Below are 12,460 nucleotides of genomic sequence, written 5' to 3'. Positions count from 1 at the left end.
TTTAGCTAAACAAGGTTAAAGAAAGTGTTTCTAGTACTAACATTAGGTTACTCCCATGAATTTCCTTACTCAGAGGTCTTCCTGACCTGTAAAACAAAGCAAGATATTTCTGCTTTTCTTGACATTCATTAAAAAAAAAAAACACTGAGGAATATGTTCATTCAACATTAACTTTGCAATTTATGACACTCCCATTTCCAAGGTAACAGTTACAAGAAATCAATGCTGGGGAGATTTGAGAGTCTGACTTCAACTGTTGTGATGCTGACAAGTCTAGAACAGGCAAACTTTTGGTCACAGAAAGCAAGCCTACTTTGCAGCAACACAGCTATACCTGAGTTGAAGCATGGAAGCCAGTCTACAAAGTGAGATGCATCAGTAAAGGGATATGGAGTGACTAGAGACTTTACTATTATTGCCTTAAGTATGATCCTTCCAGCTACATCCTATGTTGCTTAATATGTCGATATCACTTCAGGTCAGCTAGAACAAGGGGGGAGTTTTTTAAAGTTTAAATCGCCCTTGGTGAAAATGGTCACATGGCCGGTCACATGGCAGAGGGGAGTTTAGATTGCCCTCCATGCCAGCAGCGTAGAGGGCAATCTAAACTCCCCTGTCTGGAGATCAGGGGCAGGGCCACCAGCCATGTGACCATTCATATACCCTATTTCACATGTATTAAAATGTTTGTCAAATTGACTGTACTGACTGACTCACTCTGTGTAATCTGCCTTGAGTCTCAGTGAGAAAAACGGACTAAAAATTAAATAGATAAATCTCCCTTCTGTGGGTGGCCTCTAAAGTTAGACTTGCTTTTCAGAGGTACTGAGCTCACATCATTCCCCTCATTGTTTCAATTCATTTCAAGACTTCTTAAGCAGAGGTGAAGAGCAAGCATTGCCAAGTTTTTTCCTAGTTTTGACATGAAGAGAGGAAACATGACAACAGGTTTAAGGTACAGTCAAAAATATTAAGGACACCAACATTACAGTGAACTCATATTGTGCTTAGCATAGCTAGAGAGAATAATTTGAGACATATCAGCAATTCAAAGGGGAACATAAATGGCATCCAAACAATACAATGCTTGGATTCAATTTTTTATTTATACAAAAAAATTAGATAACAATAGACAGTCCAGTGCCTGATCTTCCATCTTGCATTCCATACATCTCAGTTCAGTTTACAGTCCAATCTCAGACGACATTATCAGTGGAAGCTATGAAGTTTCCATTTTGTAGCCATGTTTTTCTAATTCAGCTCTGTAAAGATAAAGTACCCCCAAAATGTCTATTAAACCGCCATGCAAAATAAGTATTCATTTAACATTAAAAACAGTATGTACATAATCTCTTATTCATCCCTCAGTCTTAAAGATTTTAATAAAGAATCTAAATACATAATACTATTTTCAATAGGATTTCTTACTATGCTCCATTTAATACTATGCTTCATCAAGGCCTTTTTAAATTCCTACCCATCAATACTGTAGGTCTATATAACACCACTCGCTGTACCAACATACACACACTTCGGATGTGGCATGCTGCAGACTATACTCTCCTGAGCTTCCTCCTCCCCTACCTTTCTTGCCTTCATCTGTGCTGTTTCCAGTATCTTATTTTTCCCCTTGGGCTCAGCTTCCTGGACAGCACAGATATAATAACTAAGTTCTATGTTAAATGTTTGTGGGGCTCTCTGTCTTCTTCACTTTGAAGAGCTACTTATCCTTCAAGGCAGAGAGATGAGACATTCCCAAGCACACTGCCAAAATAACCAGAATAAGCATGCGCAGTGACAAGAGCACTTTCAGGGCCTTAATCTGCAGACAGAAACACAAAATGTTGAAATGGTTTGCTCCATGAAACAGCTGAAATCTGGCTCAGTCATTAAGTGCCATCTCCTCCTCTTTATGATTTTACTGCCATGCTTTCTAAAATTCTAGCTGTTGAGGTGAATGCTACAGAAATAATGTTGTTAAGTTCTAACTTAAAATGGTTTTTCAGATTTACATTAACTGATTGCAAGGTTTACTTTTAAATTCAGCTGAAGTTGGCCAGCTTAACCCAGTGAGAAATGCTAGTCCCTCAGGTGTGCTCCACGTTAGTTTACATTATACCACATGCACAGCATGGTTAAACATCAGGGCAGGGACACAAACTGATACATGTCTTCTGTTACCCCATTCCGTGCTGAATATGGAACCCTGATCAGATTTGGCTCTTACTTTAGGGATTCTAGCCTGCACCATTTTTGTTTTACTTGTTTGCATGTACTGAATGTTTTCAAGTGACCTTAATTGATTGGAGAAATCATCCTCAACATTATCATCATCCCAGTTGTCTTCCCACACGTGTGCATCTTCATCTTCATCTAAACCAGCCCAGTCTGGAAATAAGATGCAGAAAAAGTTTTTTTAAAAAAATATAACTGTCAAAAACAAGTAGAAGTGTTTCTGTAGTAAAAGTGTAAGAGGCTTCATTCCTTTTAAATGTTGAGTATCACATTTGCAGCAGGGTGTAGTTTACGCAAGGTGCCTGAAGGAACCACAACATTGCAACCGTCAATGTCTGAGTTAAAAATCCAAAGACACAAGTATTTCAGGAGTAAGATACCTTTGTTGCCTTTGCTCCTTTCGCAGCATCCCTACACATTTTTAGCAATGGATAAATCTTCTTCAGTACAAACATAGATATTTTAGCAGCCGGGTCTGGACTACAGCCAAGCACCATGGTTTGCAAATGCATGTCTAGAGTCAAATGTTAAAATGCACTTCAAAGATTGACCCTCTTAAAAGGTTTGGCTGATAATTCATGGCCACAGGTATCCTAAATGTGTGAGGCTGAACAACTCTGTTCAAGGTGGAAGGAACAAGGCAAGGTGAACTGGAAGCCACAGCAGACATCAAGGTGAGGTGAGGAAAGATGAAAAAGCAGCAAACTAGATGCTCAAAGATCAGCTACTAGCACAAGAAGTTAAAAACTAGGTGGGACAAAAATGCAGAATACAAATGGATTAGAGCTTTGGATGATTAACAAGGAGCTGAGAGAGGTCAGACCCTATTCCATCCTTCTGTCTCCACAGAGTCCGTTGCAACATCAGTTGGGGCCATAATACCAGGCAATTTTAAAACTTACACACGAAGCCACACATTAGACTTTTTAATATTTCAAAACAAAAGGTGGCTCCAACAATTAACTATGTGCTATCCTCTCCTTAGAGGCTCTGATTTTATTGGTACAACATGTGAGGTTCAAAATGCATAAGGACAGGCAACAAGCAAACAGTATACTGTTGGACACCTTTTCTAATCCTGTCATGCTGGTCCTAAAAGATACCAGATGTGTTCTGCAACAGGCAAAGTCTTCTGACTGAGTTCAGTCTATAATTATAAAATTAAAATCCAGTTTTTCAAACACTTTTGTATCACACTTCTTCCTGAAAAGTGTCACTTGATTCAAATATACTGTAATATGAGAAAAACTGTAGGTTGCTACGTCGATCCATTGGAAGAAAAAAATACCCAAGCAACCATGGTGTAAACTCTTTTATTAGGAGCAAAAGTGTACAGAATAAACTTCTAAGTTCCTCAGAACACTTCTTCAGGCTGGATGTTCAGTAAGAACAAACATGAAAACAAAAGCAAAGGACGGGGGGCACGTTTTGGGTCAAGAAGCATGAAGTCCACCAATGTGTGAAGTTCATAACAATAAGTATCACACTACTGCAGTTGCTTTCGTGCTACAACAGGTCACTAGCCTTGCAGCCAATGAATTGTGAGTTTCTACTTTTAGTAATATTTCCCCAAGGTACAAACTGGAAATATTTCAGGGCTTATACATTTTAGCATACTGTAAGGCACACTGCAAAAACTCTGAATAGGGTGAATATTCTATCACAATTTTATCCTGCCCATCCTCCAGGGAGTTTAGGTCAGCAACATGATTCTTTCACCCTCCAACAATGCTGTGAGATAGGTGATTTGAAGCCAGATTTCCCCAATACTAGTTGGCAGTAGAGATGGGCACAAATCCAATTACGACCCCAAAAAAGCATGAACACGGCCGGTTCGTGGTTCGCGAATAGAGATGGGCACGAACAGAAAAAAAAACCCGAACATGATGTTCGTTGCCATCCATGAACAGGGACTCACAAATAACCACAAACATGGCCCTGTTCAAGAACATGTTCGTGGTTGGCTGTTGGTGGGGGCCAGCAGGCTCTCCTCCAGCCATCATCCAAGTTTGGTCAAGATCCCTACTGCACCACTCCCAGAAACCTTAGCTGAGCAGGCACCAGGAAAGGTACCAATAATAAATAGCTTGGCCCAGAGCCTGGCAGCAGCCCTGGAACTTGAAGGGGTAGATTGCTATCCCACCACACACAAAGAAAATTCAAGCTCCAATGCACTCTATCAAAATGCCAACAGCAACTGTCTCTCCCTCTCCACTGGCTGGAAAGAGCTGGGAGCCCCCCTCCCCCCGGTCTTTGCTCCATTGTAACAAATTTGGAGCTCCGCACTTGGAAGGAAGACCTGCCTATCAAGCTAAATTGGGCTTAGATTGAGGTTTCCAGGGCAACAGCAGGAGTTCAGACAGAGTTCAGACAATCCCTGCCTAAATTGCCAAGGGAATTGATTGCAGGTCCCAGACTGTCTGGCTTGATGAACAGCAATGAATGAGGCTTGCAACGACCACCTGTTCGTTTAGAATGGAGCCTCGCGAACAGCAGATTGGGCTGTTCATGGCTTTTTTTTGTTCGTATTGCTGTTCATGCCCATCTCTACTCGCGAACCAGTGGTTCGTGGCAGCTCGTTTCCACAAACTTCCACAAACTGGTCTACTGATTTGTTTGGGTTGTATTAAAGGGGAAGTTTAAATGGCCATTTCCCCGGGGAAATGGCCATATAAACTTTTCCTGCCGCTTGCAAGAGGCAGGCTCCTTTAAACTATCAGGTGGCAGGGGGGGATCCCTCCTCGCCACCTGCCAGCTGATAGCTTAAAGGGACCTGCCGTTTACAAGTAGCAGTGCCCTTTAAACGTCTCCAGAGATGACATACTCCCTAATTTTCTAACCTTAGTTGGCATGGAACCAGCGTTACATTGGCAATGGCCCAGTGAAATCATAGATAAAGTCCAACACAGTAAACAGATCCACTCTTAATTCTTTTTTTCACTGTAAAGTTTTAGTCATTTAGACCAGCAGTCGCCAAACTTGTTGGCACCAGGGATCGGTTTCGTGTAAGACAATTTTTCCAAGGACCGGGGGGCAGGGGGAAGAGACCCAGAGGCATGATAGGAGTCAGCCGGCCAGGCAAGGTGATATTTCTAATGAAAAGTGCAATGCTGGCCAGGCAAAGCCCAGGCAAGGCACGGCTGCCCTCCCAAGACAGCAACTGCCTACCTTGCCTGCTTCCTGGAGCCAGCTCTGCGCTCGTCCGCCACTCACCTCCTGTATGGTCCGGTGACTAACAAGCCACGGACTGGTACTGGTCCGCGGCCCAGGGGCTGGGGACCCCTGATTTAGACTATAACTGATGTGGCCCTTTTGATTAGGGGACTGGCACACGGAACTTCTGAAACTTCCTTTGTTTTAAATAAAGAATGTAGGATTCATAGCTAATCATAGCTAATCTTAATCATATATACTTGGAAGCAAGGTGGGGGAAATGTCAGGCACTTGAATGCTTAGAAATTTTATCCTGACACCAATGGGACTTCTTATATAGTCACTAAAATATAAACATCTTAAACTCCAAACTATGACTTAACTGGGCTGTTTACCCAGTTCCTTGCAACTCTTATTGCTATCACATCAATGCACACAGCATAGTCTGGGGTAACATGATCTACATCCTACGTGCAATGCATTAATTCATCTTAGATCACAATACTCTCTGTTCTAATACAAAAACTTTTGTTGAAACTCTAAACATGTAGAAACACTAAACACCACATCTCAAAATGAAACATTTATCCTGAGTACCACAAGTCACCCACTCCCCTTGTTCTTATGGCATTCCCGTCTGCTAGTTCCTGACTTCAAACATACTTTCCCTTCAAACATATTTTTAAGAAAGCAATTTCACTGATTAAATTGGACTCCACTGTTAATATGTTCAAACTTGGAGTGAAAAACATGGTCATTTTCAACAAAAATCTAAATTAATTTTGAAATGCAAAGACCAAAATACATTTAAGTGAAATCCTAAGCAGAGCTACTCCAGTTTAAGCCCACTGAAATCAATGGGCTTAGATTGGAGTAACAGGATTTCACTGTTAGTTGTGTTGGGATTTACCAAAGATGCTCAGGGGAGCAGTAGAATAACTCTTGCAATGGGAAAAAGTCTTTATTACTCCTTAAAAAGCTCTAAATACATGAAGTCTCACAGTACCATTAAAGACTAACAAATTAACAAAAGCATAAGATTTTGTAAGTGAAAGCAGATGCAGGCAATGTTACATTCAGTTGGCCACAAAACTATTGGTTATTTTGGCTGCAACAGACCAAGTTCCTTTTCATATGGGCTCATTCTGAAGGCCAAAAATTTTTTAAAGGTTTTATACGCCTTAAAGATAAAGCACAACAAAAAAACTGGGAGCAAAACAGGTTTTGAAAAACCCAGATTAAAGTTGCATTAATTGCAAGAGGTTAGTGTTTTATGTTTAAGATATGTGAAACCTTTAAAAATTCTGTTTGCCTTCAGAAGCCAAAGTGGGTTTAAAGAGCCCATATGAAATGGACCAAATGTGGCTAACTTTGCAGGGAATTCTTAAACATGCATTTGGTTTGAATGTAGAATTGCAATATTCACCATTTTATTACTATCATCTAGTAGTTTCCCTAAAGCTATTCATGATGTTTGAGACTTGTTTGAGATATATTACTGGATATATTTTCTGGATTTAACAAAAAACTTTAATGGATACTGTAAGGTTTTCTTCTTGCAAGCTACTGTGAACACATTTGGGGAAGGTAGGATAGGAAATAAGGTAGGAAATCAAAATTAATGAATTAATATTGTTTCAATTGGTTGTTTACTAATTGAACTTGTTGCATTATATTGCAAAGACATCTTACAACAGTCATAAAGAAAGTAATTACGCTATTCATATAGCCAAAGGATTTTGTTGCATGCATGCACACACAGTATATATGTGTGGTGTCAAGTGCCATCAAGTCAAAGCTGACATAGCATCCATCATAGGGTTTTCAAGGCAAGATGCAAACAGAGGTGGTTTACCATTGCCTGCCCCTGTGTAGCAACCCTGATCTCCTTTGTAGTCTCCCATAATAGTACTAACCAGGGCTGAAGCACAGACATTCATTCTCTCACACAAACACAGTAAAATTATTATTCAGTGACATTACTTCAACATAAAGTGAAATATTCTATAACATAATTATAAATTTGGAAATACTGTATCAATTTTTTTTAAATTCAGTACAATAATGCAAGACTACAAAAATTTTAGAAGTATGATTGAAAAAGAATTTGGTAAGACTGATTTTTTTAGAGCCAAAACATATTTTGTTTGTTGCTCCAAAATACCAAAGTAACATATTTCAAGATTACATAAAGATATTGAGTAAGTGATGAATACAGTATTTCAAAGAAGCATTACAATGCTGTGCCACAATGGAATGCTTAACAAAAACAGAACAAATCGATTTCAGATGGTTGAGTCTGAACAGCAGTACAAATTTCCTTATGAAATACAGGGTGCTTTAATAAAAACATTCTTTGTAGAATGTGTTTCTCCCATATGTCAGTATAATTTCACATTGACTTACCACTGGCAATACACTAAAGAGAGGACTTGCCAGATACATAAAGCAAGTTTTAAGTTTCTGCAATACAGAAATTACTAACAAGTCAATACTAAATTGTTTTAAGATCATATTTATAGTAGCTATACTAAAATTTCATTGATTCCAGTAGTAATAGAACAAACAAGACAATTAACAAGAATCTTGAAATAGGCTGTAAGCATCAACTTGCAAATTACATTAGACAACCCATAGCCAGTGAATGCAATCCAGATCCATTAAAACAAGTGAAAGTGTTACTGACTTTAGAGGAATGTGCCTTGCACCCAGTTTTACTTATAGCACAGAGTACTAGAACATGAACTGCAAACATAAGGCCATGAAAGAATTTTAAAATAGGATGTTAATTGATTTTTTTAAAAAATTCAGTTATATTTACAAGCAAATTTTGAGTAAGACTATGAAAAATGGAAATGTTTTATTGAAAGATAAAAACAGAAATTACATTTCTGGAGAAATTAACTTTTTCTTGTGTATGCTACTGTTTTACTTATGAAAGAAAATATGTATTTCATGACAACAAATACTGCACTTTTTAAAAAAGCCTGCCAACAAACAGTAATTTTATGTTTGCAACAAAGCCAGTGAAGTAACAGAATAATACATTTCAGTGCCTAAAGAATTTGTTTAGGGTCATTCAAAAATGGAAGGCTTTTTGTTCATGGAAATATTTATGCAGTGACACTAGGTTCTGTTACTAAGCATTAAGTACTACACACAGATGTGTGCTGCAATTTCCGGGAAACAAGTATTATTAAAATCAACAGGGCTTCCTCTTATTTGAATATCTGCTAACTCTATATTCTTCAACAGCTATAAGATGTTTTTACTACACATCCACCCATCTTTCTTTACACTCCATTACATCTGCTAAGCAAGGATCAATTTGTTTATATTGACATCGAAAACAGTTGGAAGATCTTGCCTCTGTCAAGTACATGAACTTAGATGTAAAACAGCAAACTGTTGACACACACATACACATATTTTGTGACCAAATAATAGAAACGGGACAATTTACACTTATGTATTCCACTAAAACCTCAACAGCTCAAATGTCACCTGATAGTCATTCAACTTCAAGCCTTTGCTCGAAGTTAGATGGTTCTGATATTGAAGCCCTTCAGTGTAACTAACTGGTCTGAAATAGGATGCTGGACTAGACAGCCCACTGGTTTGATCTAGCAGGGCACGACATAAGCCTCAGCGCTCCCCAGAACATAACCACCGCCCAAACAAGGGCCGTGGTGTGATGTAGTGGTTAAGGGGTGGACTAGAGAGGGCTGGGTTCAAATCACACTCAGCGATGACGCTTGCTGGGTGACTCTGGGCCAGTCAGCCTCTCTCTCTCTCTCTCTCTCTCTCAGACTAACCGACCTCGCAGGGCTGCTGTGAAATTAAAATGGAGAAAAGGAGGAATAAAAACGTAACAGAGAAAGCGTGTGTGAGAAACAACAACGTAGTCATCCAGGAGATGATAGGAAATAACGTGCGCGCCTGTCAGCGAGGCCTGCTGCGGAGGCTCTAAAATCACACCGCCTCCCAACCAGAATCCTCCAGCCGGCCAACCCCCAACCCAGCACATTCCTCTCTTCTCTCCCCTCTACCCCCGCCTCGGCTACCTTCGGCAGGAAACTCCTCGAACTCGTCATCCTCCTCCAGAAGCCCCAAATCTACGGGCTGCTTCTTCTCCGACATCATCGGCCTCGGCCTTGCTCTTCCCTCCTGCCGCTCTACAGCCTCCGCGTCAGTGCTGCTCTACTGCTCTCCGCTGGGAATGACGGGATGGTGGCGGACTCGACCGGCTCATTGAAGAAAAGGCGCATGCGCCTCAAAGCGAATCAACCGTTTTGGCTACTGCCTCTCAGGGATGCGTGCTGTCCCTTCCCCCCTCCCCCTTTCTTACAGCCGTCGCTCCCTGGCAGTCCTGGCGTGGCGGCGCCCGTTTACTTCAGCACGAGGGAAGAGAGAGCCAGCCCTTCTTGAACAGCAGGCTTTCAGTCCAGCGGCACCAGAGACCAACTAGATTTGAAGCTTTCGAGAGTCGAGCTCCCTTTTTCAGATTCTTGAAATCTCATACTCTGGAAATCTAGTTGGTTTCTAAGGTGCCACTGGACCCGAATCTTGCTCTTCTTCAGATGCCTAAAGAAGACTATCTTCATGGAAGGCACCGTTCTTATTCAGAAGAGTTGACAGTGCGTGTTTCGAAAAATGAGCTAGAAAGAGGACACTAGAAACATATACTGGATGCTGAACGGACTCTCAGTAAACAGCTGTGTGTATACTGTGTGTTATTATTTTTTTGAAAATGAAATAAAATAGACTTACAGCTTGTGGTGAAGCAAAAGCACTTTATTTACTGACTCTTCCCCCAGCATCCTAAAACAGAATTCTGAGTTTTGTTCTCATGGCAAAGTGAACGTGCTGCCAAAATAGCTAGGAACAAAAGATGATGATGTTCTCTCCAGAACTTTATGCTCATCAAGCAAAGGGGGAAAGCATGTGAAGAGGGACAGAGAGGTTAGTTTGGAGTAATGTGCATGGTTTTAATACCATGGATTTGGAAGCTGCCATGTATTCTTCCTCTTGAAATGGCCTCAGCTCTCACAACAGACTCTCAGAATTGATTGTCTGAATGCAGCTTTTCAAATGGGAGCAGAATGATGTTTATTTATTTATGTCATTTATAGTCCACCTTTCTCACAGAGACTCAAGGCAGTTGCATCAGGAGCCTGTTATCATCTCAAGTGAGCCAATTTAGTTTCCTTTTTCACCATAGGACAGTCTCTTCAGCCTATTTTAGACTTCTCTTATTGTTAAAAACATATTTCTTGTTTCAAAAGCTTGTGGAATGGTTTCATAGGGACGTTTGTGGTGCAGCGGTTGCTTAAAACTTATAATAGGTTGGATTATCAAGAGACTAGTAGACTAACAGCACAATCCTATGAAGAGTTACTCCAGTCTAAACGCATTGAAATCAACAAGTTTAGATTGGAGTAAATCTGCATAGGTTTGCACTGTAAGTGTTTGACTCTTACTATTCAGCAAAGGACTGGAAATCCAGGTCAAGATTGGTCTCATTGTGGAGCCAGAGAAAGACTAAGCTCTGCTCGCAACTACAGTGAATGTCCAGTCCAATACACCTGCCATATCTCAGATGGTTGAATGGGGCCACCTACAATCCTGCATGTAATAATGATTATTCTTGAGAATGCCACAGATCCAAAGCATAAACATTACACCAGAAACATCCTTCACATTTGAAAGCATCGTCTGGCAGTCCTGCTTCTGCTATCACTATCCTAAAAGAAGCCATAGTTTTTTAAAAAGGTGGACTATACACATTTATTGTTTAAACATGCATAGTGAAAATTACATTCACTTAAAATTTCCATATATCACACTGAACAGGCAAATGACGTTAGCAGGTAAAATAAATGTAATACTATTACATAAACTACAATCACTTTAGTAAAAGATAGCCCAATATATCTATAATTGCGCAAAGTGTTTCATTCGAGATAAAACCCACAAATTTTCATAAAATGCAATCGATAATGGTATAATTTAATTCTTTTAACAAGGTGCAGTAACGTTTGGAGATGTATGTCCTGTGCCAGCAAGAGAGCTCCATGGATCTTAGATTGCAGATATTGCAGACGCAAATTCCTCATTATTAGGATACTCTTCCAAGCTCTACTATCTTTCTGATGTGACCAGAGAATTTAGGTTGCCAGCTCCATTTTGGCAAATTCCTGGAGTTTTGGGGGTGAAGCCTGGGGATGGCAGGGTTTGGGGAGGAGAAGGACTTCAGCTGGGTATAATGACATATAATCCAGCTTCGAAGTCAGCCATTTTCTCCAGGAGAACTGATTTTTGTCTCTTGGAGACCAGTTGTAATTCCGAGAGATCTCCATCCACCACTTGGAGACTGGCAACTCTACCAGAGATACATCTGCATGTATGACTGACACTTGTACGACTAATTCCACACAAATACAGTTGGATTATTACACTGGCACATTGCCTTATCTATATTTAGGAAAAATATTTACACACACATACATGTTTTTACACACACACTATGTTTTTGTGCAAGTGTGGACTTGCGAAGACTCATGGGGGAGTGGAAATGTTTCTCTGGCCTTCCCTCTGCTTCCCCACCTTACTTGTTCCAGTTCTCACTCTTTCCAATATCTGCACGACAAGATCGCTCAGATTCGGGAGGGTCTGGACTCTGACTGGGTGGGTATAGATGGGGGGACAGAGGCGGGTATTGTGAATGTCATCTGGGAAGAGTTTGACCCTGTGACTCCCGAGGACATGGACAGGATACTGGGTAGGCTTAGCGCTGCTACTTGTTTATTGGACCCGTGTCCCTCCTGGCTGGTGGTGGCCTCCCGGGAGGTCACACGAGGCTGGCTCCAGGGAATTATTAACACTTCTTTGCGAGAGGGTTTCTTTCCAGCGGCCCTAAAAGAGGCGTTGGTGAGGCCCCTCCTCAAGAAGCCTTCCCTGGATCCGGCTATATTAGCGAACTATCGTCCAGTCTCCAACCTTCGTTTTGTGGCGAAGGTTGTCGAGAGTGTGGTGGCGCAACAACTTCCCCAGCACCTGGAGGAAGATGTCT

The 12,460-nt window shown here is 40.8% G+C and overlaps 1 protein-coding gene across 2 annotated transcripts; it reads right to left on the bottom strand.

The window, feature by feature from the left end:
- Positions 1–1,047: 1,047 nt before the first annotated feature.
- SEM1 (SEM1 26S proteasome subunit) lies at positions 1,048–9,619 on the bottom strand. Of its 2 annotated transcripts, none has more exons than XM_054990729.1 (3): positions 9,453–9,619; positions 2,228–2,388; positions 1,048–1,262 (listed from the first exon to the last, which is right to left on the bottom strand). In XM_054990729.1, the coding sequence occupies exons 1-3, from the start codon at positions 9,529–9,531 to the stop codon at positions 1,257–1,259; spliced, it is 246 nt and encodes an 81-aa protein (XP_054846704.1). In that variant the 5' UTR covers positions 9,532–9,619; the 3' UTR covers positions 1,048–1,256. The 2 variants fall into 2 exon arrangements, with proteins under 2 accessions (XP_054846704.1, XP_054846705.1); XM_054990730.1 differs by having other exon boundaries at positions 2,295–2,388; positions 9,453–9,615.
- Between the last annotated feature and the right edge of the window lie 2,841 nt (positions 9,620–12,460).

The sequence above is a fragment of the Eublepharis macularius genome, chromosome 11 (assembly GCF_028583425.1).
Source record: "Eublepharis macularius isolate TG4126 chromosome 11, MPM_Emac_v1.0, whole genome shotgun sequence".
NCBI classification, from domain to species: domain Eukaryota; kingdom Metazoa; phylum Chordata; class Lepidosauria; order Squamata; family Eublepharidae; genus Eublepharis; species Eublepharis macularius.
This window is presented reverse-complemented; position numbering and strand designations above follow the sequence as displayed.